Below are 12,066 nucleotides of genomic sequence, written 5' to 3' on the forward strand. Positions count from 1 at the left end.
AGAGCTCTTGACTGCTCTGCTCACCACTATATCCCTGGAGCCTCCAACTCAATGCAGCAGGCTGGCACTGGGCAAATGATGGTTGCGTGGATAATTGCTCAGAAATCAGAAGGCGTGGGTTAAGTTCTAGCCCTGCGTCTAACTTGCTCAATGACCAGAGGAAAGGGGGACACAAGTCTAACATGTGGAGGAGGAAGAAGAATGGTCATTCCCCACCCCCTCTGGTCTTCTGGGCCAGGCACTCTCATATAGACGGTGGACAAAGGAAAGCTTCACCCTCTACTCTCTCAACTGGGATAAATTAAATATGAGCTGTCTGTTGGGCTGGCCCTTCTCCTCTCTTGTCTTGGTTGAGCACCCACTATGGGCTCCACACTGTACTCAGCCTTCAGATTCCAAACTGGGTACCCAGTGGAGGCAGAGAAGGCATTCCCAGGGGCCGAATGCCTGCTAATCTCTTTAACTTTACAATGTCTCCATCTTGGTCTGCTAGGTAATTCCCTTAACTTTGCAAATAAGCCCCTTGGCCTGCTAATCCCTTTGAGGTTACAAATGGGCCCCACAGAAGTGAGAAAGGGTGAAGTCAGAGTTCCCGGTAATGAAGTGTTTGAACTTGCATTCCTCCTGACATGTGCAGCACAATGAGATGATTTTCTCCCTAATGAGATTAGGAAATTCTATTAGTGTTCTGGGCTGCCGACCTGATCCACAAGGCTAAGCCTCCAGGGCTGGATGTGCAGGGGGGCCCAGGCCACCCGGGTTTGCTGTTTCTGAAAACCTCACCCTCCAGGTGAGGGCTCAGGCCCCTCCAGGCCCGCCCAACACTGTGGTCTGCCCCCAGGTGCTCCCAGGACCATCTCCCTGACTCTGCTCCAGAAGAGTGTGAGGGCCCTGGGCACACTGCAGTGTGCCCCAGGAGTCTTCACTCCTCCTGCCTCAATAATAGAGCTAACAGATAATAATAGTAATCACTCGAACTTGAGGCAAGGACTGGTCTAATCACCGGACATATTTTTAACCCTTTTAGTCCTCAGCAGAAGCTGCTGATGTGGATACGAATTTTATTTACACTTAACCCATGAGGAAATTGAGGCATAGAGCGACTCCTTAACCTGCGCCAAGTCCTGTAGCCAGAGCCAGGGTCTGAGCTGGAGCAGAACAGACCATTTGGCTGTAAGCCATTTCTCTTCAGCCCCACCTCCACCTTCCTGATCAAGGCTCCCTGTCTTGTCCTAGCTTCCTCAGAAAGTCTCCCCTCCTGTGTCTCCTGCAGGTTCTGGGGTATAAGCCACACCTTTGCCCTTTCTCCAGGTGGGTGGCCTTGGGGGTAATGTTGGGGGCAGCAGTCAGCAAGGACATTCCAGGGCTGCTGGGCAGTCATGTCTGTCATGGGCTCAGTTGACTGAGTGATCAGAGCTCTGGTTGGCCTTTCATGCTCTGGTCCATCTCTCTGCTACCTTTTTTTAAAGGATTTTATTCATCTATTCATGACAGAGAGAGAGAGAGAGAGAGAGAAAGAGAGACAGAGAGAGAGAGAGAGAGAGAGAGAGAGAGAGGCAGAGATACAGGCAGAGGGAGAAGCAGGCTCCATGCAAGGAGCCTGACTCGGGACTCAATCCCGGGGCCTCCAGGATCAGGCCCTGGGCTGAAGGCGGTGCTAAACCGCTGAGCCACCTGGGCTGCCCCTTCTGCTACCTTTTTGATGGTAACTCCAACTCCTTTTGACTTTGTTCCCTGAGTTCTGGGCATTCTGACCTCATGGCATTTCCTTCAATATGCTGGGCACATTCCTGCCTCAGGGCCTTTGCACTGGCTGCTCTTTAGGCCTGGAACATGCTTCCCTCAGATGATATAATGATGGTATATTATTATAACATTATCACAGCATCAACATACTCATAACATCCTGATTGCTGGACCCATATGAGACCATTCATCCTCACAACAATCTGAGATGGGTGTTTTCAATTCATTTTACAGATGACAGGCACAAACAGAAAGAAACTTGCCCATGGCCATCCAGCTGGTAAGCTCTGAGCTAGAATTCAAACCTAGTTTGTGTCTGGAATCTGGGTGCTCAATCATCCCCCAGAATTTCAGAAAGCAGCCTGGCTCCCACCCCTGCCTCTGGTAGGTCTTCGTTTCAATGCCTCCTAAGGAGTACGGGATCCCGCTCCCCCATGCTTACTTTTGCCCTCCCACAGCACTTACTACTTGGGCTAATGTTTACCATTTTGTAAAGTACTGAAGTATTTAAGGCTTGGTGAATAATTGTTGCCCAGAATCCTGTGAGTATCCCCTTGCCACTCTGGTCCCTTTCTCAGAACCCCCTGCACTGCCCAGGATCCAGCAACCCTATGGGTTAACACCTGACACACACAGGGCCTTCAGGACTCCGGTCCTGTGCCACCATGGCATCTCAGTGCCAGGGCTTTATTGGTTACTAAATATTTAACTGTTAGTCCTATCACTCAATGTTATACACCATATGCACATATATGTCTATTTTCTTTGTTTTTTTTTTTTTTTTTTTTTGCCTGCCTGCCCCCATTAGCATGGAAGCTCTATGAGGGCAGAGATTTTTTTGCCACACTTATTCATCCAGAGTCCAGCATACATCAGGTGTTCAGTAAATACTAAGTGAATCTGGGAGACCAGATCTGCCCTGGGGCTGCATCACGGGGCTGGCTCACCGTGTCTGGGGGGCGATCCAGTATCACAGGACGGAGGAGGTGGCTTCCTGGGGAGGTGGCCTCCAGATCACCTGCCCCCAGCAAGGAGACCACCCCGTTGCAGTCCACGGTGCTGTTCCTTTTACCATTGAGGGCGGGAGCCGAGGTCCCTGGACTGAGCTGTCCCTGGGCACTAGGCTGGCGCAGAGGCCAGGGCACCAGTAGGGACGTGCGGTGGCTCTCGCTGTCTCCCGCTGTACTGTTTTCATCATCTGCAAAATCTGTCTCGGAGCCCAGGTCTCGCCTGCGAAAGGTGAAGATGCTCCCACGGCTGGAGCGTGGCTTCACGGAGGTCCTGCTGAGGCCATGTGTGCTGCTCAGGCGATTCTGGGGATACAGGGAGAAGGCACACCACCAAGCCAGCTCTTTATGTGCTCCCAGCTTATCCCCTGTGATGTTCTCGGAGACTGAGAGGTTGTCTCAGAGCAATGAGAGTTTTTTTGTTCTTGTTGTTTTGTTTTTTTAAAGCAGGCTCTGTGCCCAGCAGGGCTTGAACTCATGACCCTGAGATCTAGACCTGAGCTGAGATCAAGAGTTGGATGCTTAACTGACGGAGCCACCCAGGCTTCTGCTGGCCACTCGGGAATTGGGGGCGCTGAGCCAGGGTGTGTTCACAGGAGGGGGTATAGTTGGTCCTGCATCATCTGGGATCTCTGCTCACTTAAAGCTTGTGCCTTTGGGGCTTTGAGATCCAAATTTACCTGGGCCTGAAGCTGTGGCTGTGGCTGGGCAGGAGAAGAAGGAGGCACGAAAGCTTCTGGTGGTGCAAACAGGCCTGACCTGAGCAGGACCTGGGGCCATCAGCCATGTACTTGACTCAAATGGGTATGTCTTTGGGTGCCTACCAATCTACACCACAGGGTAACCTCTGGTCCTAGCCCCAGCCCCAATGCTGGTGACATCACAACACCCAAACCTAGCTGGTGTCTCTGCCCAGACCTCCTCCACTCCAAGAATGGTCATGGGAAACACGGAGGGCTGGAAGGGGGCTCAAGGATAGTCTCCTTGGGGAGCAACCACGGGGGCTGCACCAGGGGCCCAACATGATGGGCTTTTGATGCCAGACCCACACTGAAAGGGTCAGAGCCACGGCCGGGGATTACCATTGCTCTGGGACCATCCTCCGAGTCGGACTTGGGGAACCTGTCATCCCCACACTCCTCTGTCCCCGAAGACATTCGTTTTCTCCTCTTGCTTCTTCTCTCATGTGTGGTTACTGGGGCCAAAGGGGACATCTCCAAGGAGCTGCGGGACACAGTGTCCACACCCCTGATGGTGAGGGCCTGGAAAAGGTGGAAGAGGGGTGTTTTGGTTATTGAGACTTTGTGCAGCCTCAGGCTAAGGCAGGCCGAGCAACTCTCAGTATCTCCATTTCCCCATCAGGAAGTAGACTTGCACACTTAACCCCAGACCAGAGTATCATGGAGAGATGAGCTCAAACAGACCCAGCATGTTTTGAAAAGAATCAAAGTCCAGGGAAGAGGAAAGAAGTGGCTGATGTGGGCAGCTCTAGGAAGAGGGGAGTGTGAGGGACAGTTGAGGTGGGAGGATGTTGGTGAGCAGAGGAAGCAACAGAATTAGAGGGCAGGACATCTTCTAGAAGGTTCAGTTGGCCAAAACTGGTGATGGGGGAGGTAGCGTGGGGCAATGAGAAGAAAGTGAATGCCTACATGGCTTCTAACAGCTTGGTCTGTAGTTAGCCTGCAGTACCTGCGTGTGGAGTGATGGGTAACCAGGGCAGCACTGCCAGGGCTTATTTTCCGAGCTGGGTCAGGCTTCCGACCTTGGACCTTCCTCACCAAGCTTCCAGAAGACATCCCTTGACTAGGATAAACTCAGTCCATGGACATGTGGTTCTCTTTTATCCAGCATGCATTAGGTTCCTTTACACAGGAGCTACCACCTTTACCTGGCAGCCACCATTTTTACCCAGCTGGCACTGTTTTCTCTGAGAAGACACCATGGTCATAGGGAACACTTTCCTCAGCAGGCACCACACTCACAGCACCCACTTGCACCCAGTGAGACTTTTACCTAGTAGGTGCCTCATGAACAGGCACTGTCCTTAACCAGGTACCAAATTTTCACCTAGCAGACACTACATTCACATGAAATACTTTAACCCAGTAGACGCCAGCATCGCTCAACAGTAACTGTCTTTTATCCAGTAGATGCCACACGTGAAGGCACCAGCTTTTCCCAGCATGCATCACATGCGCAGACACCTGCTTTACCCGGAATGCATCATACCCACAGACACCTGCTCTACCTGGCATGCGTCACATCTGCAGACACTAGCTTTACCCAGCATGCACCATGCTTATAGGCACCAGCTTTATTCAGCAGGCACCATGCCCACAGGCACCAGGTTTGCCTAGCAAGTAGAAGGTTAATAGGTATCAACTTTACCCAGCAGGACCTGCCTTTTATCTATAGATGCCACACTTACAGATAGCAGCTTTACCCAGCAGGCACCAGCTTTACCCAGCATGTACCAGGTTTGTAGGCACCAGCGTTACGAAGCAGGTGTCATCCCCATAGGCACCAGCTTTGCCCAGCAGGCACCAGGTTCATAGGCAGCCAGAATCAGGTGAGGACTTGCTTTGGAGGCTCCTTGGCTGCATGCTCACTCACCTCATGCTCTTTCTTGAGCATCTCCATGGCCTCCTGGAAGCGCTTTTCCTTCTCCTCTGTCTCAGCAATGGTGGCTTGGTTTTGTTCCTCGTAGGCCATGGCAACCACAGCCAGGATCAGGTTCACCAGGTAGAAGGAGCCCAGGAAGATGACAAGCATGAAGAAGATCATATAGATCTTCCCTGCAGACCTCAGGGTCTGGGGGAGTAAGGCAACAGAGGTTATCTTCACTGGGGCCCTTTCTGGGTCATGGTCATGGTCTTGGAATTTCAAGTTGTCCAGTCAGGCTACGCCAAGAGTTCAAATGGCCACAGCTTGGGGAGGAGTAGAGCATATCCTGCCTATAGAGGTAAGTATTCTAACCCATAGAAAAGAATGACCTACATGCAGAGGATAGTGTCCCATCCATGGAGGGAGGCAGAATGTTCCAGTCGACAGAGGAAATGTTGCATGCATAGAGGCAACTATTCCATCATATAGGGCAGAGAAATGTCCTACTCACAGAGCACAGTGAGCCCCATACAGAGGGAAGGGTACTTGGTTACCAGCAAGAAGTTTTTTTGCTTGCTGTTCCCATTCCTCAGATGCAAGGGTTCCTGTCCCTTATTCCTTGAGCCTCCCCAGCTCTTGCCAGTGGAGAAGCTGCTGGGGCCTCTAGCTAATCACCTGTGCATCCTGGTCCCTAGCCAGTTCCTGGTGTTCCTCCCGCCCATGCACCCATGTACCTGCTGGTAGAGGCGCTCCCAGCAGTCCTGTGTCATTAGGCGGAAGAGCGCAAGGAAGGCCCAGGCAAAGGAGTCAAAGCTGGTGTAGCCGTGGTCAGGGTTCTCCCCTGCCTTTAGGCACCGGTAACCCTCGGGACATGTCCTGCAGTCAGACACACAGACTCTGTCCCCTGCCGTGAAGGGCCCGCCCCCTAAGATGCTCCCTGGGCCTGACTCATCTCCCTGGGTGGCCCAACATGTGCCCCACTGCTTCATGAGGCTGACTTTCACAAACTTAGTGCCACACGGTTGGTCCTGCTGCCGTGACTTTCCACGCTGTGCCTCCGGCCTGGGACACCGGTTTCGCCTTGTCTCTCCCCATCTGTATCAGCTAGGCCTGAACCCAGCTCCCTTCTGCCCACATGATACACCATCCCCGCTGTGACATGAGTCGCCTCTCCCCTCACAGAGGAAGTGCCAAAGGCCTGGCTCACAGTGATTTCCTCTGGCTGCTTACCCCACAGGGAGATGGGCACAGAGTAGGCATGCAGTGGGGGGGTGGGGGGGAGGGCAGTGAGACTTGGCTGAATAGCATGAGGCTGAACAGCACGGAGCCTGGGGCAAATGCCAGCCCGTGGGGTGGATGGATGGACAGGCTGTGATTCTGGGGTGGACAGGCTGGGGTCTGGCCACACCTGGAGGATGTACCCCTTTATGTGACCATGCACACAGGCATAGTGAGGGGAACTGATGACTCACAGAGCTGGATGGGATAGCCTCTCTCCCAAAGAGAGACTGCTGGGCTGGACTCACGAGTGGGGGAGATGGAGGGTGGGGGTGGGGTACTCAGCAAGTGGGAGGGTGCAGCCTCTGTGTCTTGTTAATGTCCTAAGACTTTCCAGACAAATCTCTTTGGCTATAGGAAGGGCTGGAATTTCATACTGAGAGATGTGGGACTGCAGCCCCACAGAGTACCAGGGGACTCCCTCCTCCCCTGCCACCCTCACCTCACCTCACCCCTACCCGGTGAGGTGGCCCTGGGGGCTGGGCACCACATACCCGGCATCAGAACTGTTCCCACACAGTAACACATCGGAGGTGCCATTCTTCAGCAAGTAGTTTCCTGAAAGGGGAATGACCGATGCTGAAGAGCATGTGTGGCCCAGACTCCTGGGGTTCCCGCTTTGTGCCCAGGACTATGGTGGGGGTAGACACCTGAGGAACAACACCAGTTGCTTCCCTGGCCTGCCTCCTGCTCCCCCCTAGATGTTCAGCTGCCAGTGTCCCCCACGCTCACAGAAGACTCAGGGAGTCCCCATAGGGAGCTTCTGTCCCCTGCCCCGAGGAGGACTCAGGAGGATAGCTGGGGCGAAGAGAGGCCCTGACCCAGGAGGCAGGGGTCTGGGCGGAGGCCCAGCTCAGCTACTGAGTCACTGACCTGGTCTCGGCAGGCTACCGCCCGGCTCCATCTGCACCACTTCTCTGTGCCTAAGGTGGTACAGGTGATACCTGCTACTGTCACCGTGGCGTGATGATGCTGCAGTATGCTCAGACGGGGCTGGGGCTGCGCCAGATGCCATATGGGACACATAGTCCTGTCCTCTCCTCTGGCCAGTGGTCAGGCCCCATTACTTAACACTACTCGCCTTAGTTTTAGGCAGCAGTTCTCAAACTGTGGTCCCCACCCCGCGAGAGCAGACAACTGGGACCTGGTTAGAAATGTAACCTCCTGAGTACCACCCCAGATCTGCTGACTTGGGAACTCTGGGGGTGCTGCCCAGCCACAGTATGTGCTTCCTGGAGCCCTGCTGGTACACATGAAAGTTTTAGAACCGCTGCTATTTGGCCACAGCTGAGCCATAAGCAAATTGAGTCACTGAGCTTCATTCCGTTTCTTTTTCCAAAGCGGACTGCTGGTGTAGCGAAGAGGCCCTAACTTCAGAATGTCCCTTGGGGCCTTCAATCTGCCCTTGCACCAGTGTCTACCTTTGAACCAGACTGATGGTCTCGGTTAAGAGAGGTGCTGGCCATTGGCCTGGAACATTGAAAGGCACGTATCACTGAAATGGCCGGAGGGGCTCATGTGACTTTGTACAATCTCCCGGCTTGTTCCAACCCTCTCTTGGGGTTCTGTGGGGCATATGTATGGAATTAACGTCTTGGCAAGGAATTCTGAAGTTGGCTGAGACATCCCATGCCAAGCAGGTGGGACCTCCACTCTGAAGGCTCACAAACTACCCCAGCTCCATGTCCCGCCCTTTCTCTGGCTAATGCTCCTCTCTGGATAGGTAGGCCAGTCTTCTTTCCCTTCTCAATTCTCTGGGGTCAGTCCCCCTTCACCCTCAGCACCTGCTGTCCCTCATCAGCCTCTCCAGCTAACTTCCTACTTCCTGCTCTTCAAGTGTCTGGTCATCGAGTCCAAGAACTCACGAGGGCAGGCCCAAAGTCCTCACCCCTCCCGTCCTCTCCTGGAGTTCCAAAGGGCAGGGGCTGGGATCCCGGAGCATATCTTGGGGTTTCTGGGGGACCAGGTACAGCTTGACCAGCCATGGGGGAAGGTCTATCTCTGGTAAGGGCTGTGTGGCCTCACAAAGCCCGACCCAGGCCCGCAGAGTGAGCCTGCACCTGAGTCGCTGAGGTAGTGGTCCAGTGACTCCCAGACCAGGCCGTCAGCCTCCACAGAGCCGTTGGTGTCGTTGAGCGCCGTGAAGTTGCGGACACACTTGTGTCTCAGGTTACCCATAAAGAGCTGCAGGCCGATGAGGGCAAAGACACTGAGACAGAAGACGGTGAGGACCATCACGTCGGCCAGCTTCTTCACAGACTGGATCAGAGCCCCCACGATGGTCTTCAGACCTGGGGAAGGCAAGAATGAGCAGGGGTGTCACCCACAGGCTCTGTGCTCCTCATTCCACTGGGTGGGGGGCCAGGCCTGAGGGGGTGCTGGGCCAGATGGGCAATCATGAAGCAGGGGCAAGAGAAGGAGGCCTCCATTTCCTCTGCTACTGAGATTCTGTCCTGCCCCCCCCCCCCCCACCGGGGTGGAAGTCCAGTCTGGCCATGTATTTTCAGGAGGACCCAGTCCTCTTTGCTCTCCACTAGCCACATATATTAAATGGGTGTGGGAAATGCTGGTTTCTTGAGGAAAAAAAAACACTCAAAGCCTGTCCCCATCCGGCTGGTCCCTAGGTATACCTTTAAATATAATCTGCAGAAGGGACACAGGTCCAGGCCCATTCCAGGGCAATGGAAGGGCGCTGGCCATGATCCTTGAGATGGAGAGGCACAGGTCATTCTTGGTAGAGGAATGGGGTGTGTGCTTGGGTGATGGGGGGCTATCAGGAGGCCTGGCAAGGTCATGGTGGGTAATGTCCTAAGGGGTTTGTTCTGGCTAGGATCCCACCTTTGGGAAGGCTTCAAGGGCAGAGGAGAGGTTGACTTACTTTGCATTTTCCTCCTCTGCCCTGTCCCTCCAGGACCCATCCCCTTCCATCCCATTCCCCAAAGCCAAGAGGCTGTGATGTGTTAGTTGCATGGCCCAGCTCCCTGCAGAAGCCAGCACCACACAGCAAAGTGACAGAAAAGCATGTGTAGACACCTTTGGTCTGACACTGAGCTATTGTCCTATGACAAGTTCGAGCAGAGCATCGGGAGCGAGGGGGCTTCTCTGCCAGCAGCAGAGCCCAGCCTCCTGCCCCCACTCCCCAGCCCCCAGGCTCAAAGCGGCCAGATCTCAGATTAAGCTCCATCCATCCATCCATCGTCCAGCTGGTTAATGTGTTAGGAGCACCTGTGGTGGCCGTGCCCACAGCTGCCATGCCCATGACCTCAAGACAGGGAGGCAGCGATGGGCAAACATGGGAGCAGGGGAGGAAGTCCTCCCACTGTGCCACTAGCGCTGCTGCCTGCCCACAGCTCAGAGGCACTCAGCGTGCTCTGTGGAAATCGTCCTGACAGATGTTGGCAACTGCCCTGGGCAGGTGTGGGCCTTGCAGGGAATGGGCCTGGGGTGGTGGTGGTAGTAGGATTCCCATTTGGTAGCCCAGCACACCTCAGCTCTAGCAGAGGTTCTAGGACCCCTCAGAGAGCACACTCCGGTTCTGCTTACCGGGCCTGGAGACCCTGCCCATAATGTATGTGGCAGGCAGCACAGGGCAGGAGGTGGTGGGCAGCATACACTGCCTCAACTGTTAGTCTAAAGGATCTTTAGAGCATCCAGTTCAAGGCCCAGCAAAGCACCTCCTGGTCTGTGGACATAGCATCCAGCGGGGGGAAATAAGTTGGTGAGCATAGATCCAGTCCTTTAAATATTTCTTATATTGATGACAGAGTTCACTTCTGACAAGAATGAGTCCAATGAAGTAACAGGATTCTTTCTGAAAAGACCCAAGAAGGGAAAGGTCCCTGGCATCAACTGGGACACTCTCCTGCCACTGAAGGTCTAACAAGCTGGCCAAAGAGCCCTTGGAAACCAACCCCTCTGATTTCATTTCCATCTTGCGGGAGAGGAGACTGAGGTCTGGAGAAGGCCGAGGCTCTCTGAGCCTCTGCGCAGGGGACACCTCCTCCAGAGAGATTTCCATAATGCCGACCACAGCATTGTTCTAATGACCACTTTCAGGGTCTGCTGTTTGCTTTCTCACTGGGTTGCTGGCAGCTTTGAAGAGGTCCAATGTGCCCGGGCTTAGGTTGGCAGGCTTCCTGCATTACTCCAGGGCTGAGAGATATTTCCCTTTGCTAGCCTTTCTTACAAAACAGACTGGAACATGTCTTTTCTCAACTGCTATGGCCAGTGTGCTTCTCTAATCTTGTGGGTGTATGATGTGAGGTTGTCCCCGGGATCCTAGAGGACAGACCCTGAGGCTTCCAAGCATGTATGTGTGCACCCAGGCCAATGACAACACTCGTCTCCATGGAGGTGACTGTGCACTGGGGGCACGCTGCCCACTTGCTACTGGCTCTTAGTGGGGGTCTGGGCCACTGGAGAGCATGGGGACAAGTGGCCCTGTGCACATCCTATGGGGTTCAGAGGTCAGGAGGAACAGTCTGAGGCTCAGCTTGAATGTAGCATAAGCGGGGGTGGGGGTAGTCTTATTAGATAATTAACACCACCAAGGGAGAGTCTGAACGCCTCCAAGGAGCTCAGAGCAGGGCCCATGCCTTCCCCGGGCAGAAGAGCTACATGGAGATCAAGGGGCCAGGACCTAGGGCTTTCCAAATCAGGAATGGATGCCACCATCTGCTTTAGTTAATTCTTCCCTCAGCTCTGACACCTCCTCAGATCTGTGGCATACAACCTGTCTCCAGCTGCCTTCTTAAAAGAAGTGCCATCTCCAATTCTGAGTGTGGCTGCATTCAGAAAAAGGCTCTGGAAGAAACTTCTGGGCACTGCCCTGTGGGCCATGAAATCATCATAAGCCTTTTGAGAACTTTCCTGGATGGATGGGGTAGACCGGCTTTCTAGAGTGGCCATCCGGGCTTAGAATTCCCGGGTGCAATTGCCAACATCTGTCAAGGAGAATTGCTTCCTGAGGCTACCATGCACGGTTTGCTATACCTCTACCGCACCATGCAGCGAGGGCTGGTAGACGCCAAGGCCCGATGACACCTGTCCGCAGAATACACTCTGTTTCACAAAAGGAGGCGGTGGCGGTGGCGGTGGCGGCTGTGCCTTTGTCACCAAGAGGGGACACAATGCAGGGACTAGGCATTCAGCCCTGAGTTTTCCTTTTTTATTGTGTGTGTGTGTGTGTGTGTGTGCGCGCGCACATGTGTGGTTTGCCTCTCCTTACTGGAGGATGATGTTTCTGGCTGAAGCAATCCACACGCAAGCTTTTCGCTATTCAAAGCACTGAGCTCAGTTTGGGAAGGACATCATTATCTTGGGAAGAGTCTGGGTTCGATACAGGCCCTGCCAGGGGAGCCATGTGCCCCCCCAGCCTCTGTGAGGGCGGGCTTTGCTTGGGGGGGGCATCCCGAATCATCTCGGGAAGCTG

The 12,066-nt window shown here is 54.0% G+C and overlaps 1 protein-coding gene across 7 annotated transcripts in view; it reads right to left on the reverse strand.

Annotated features, from left to right (window-relative positions):
• SCN5A (sodium voltage-gated channel alpha subunit 5) overlaps positions 1-12,066 on the reverse strand; it is a 96,035-nt gene that overhangs the window by 49,858 nt on the left and 34,111 nt on the right. For all 7 annotated transcript variants that reach the window (XM_049099806.1, XM_049099804.1, XM_035704848.2 and 4 more), the window contains exons 7-12: positions 8,696-8,926; positions 7,130-7,193; positions 6,092-6,233; positions 5,367-5,564; positions 3,836-4,015; positions 2,694-3,059 (exon numbers count right to left, since the gene is read on the reverse strand). In XM_049099806.1, the coding sequence (XP_048955763.1) occupies positions 2,694-3,059; positions 3,836-4,015; positions 5,367-5,564; positions 6,092-6,233; positions 7,130-7,193; positions 8,696-8,926 (1,181 nt within the window). The remainder of the gene's footprint in view (positions 1-2,693; positions 3,060-3,835; positions 4,016-5,366; positions 5,565-6,091; positions 6,234-7,129; positions 7,194-8,695; positions 8,927-12,066) is intronic.

This window comes from Canis lupus, chromosome 23, assembly GCF_003254725.2.
Source record: "Canis lupus dingo isolate Sandy chromosome 23, ASM325472v2, whole genome shotgun sequence".
Lineage (NCBI taxonomy): Eukaryota > Metazoa > Chordata > Mammalia > Carnivora > Canidae > Canis > Canis lupus.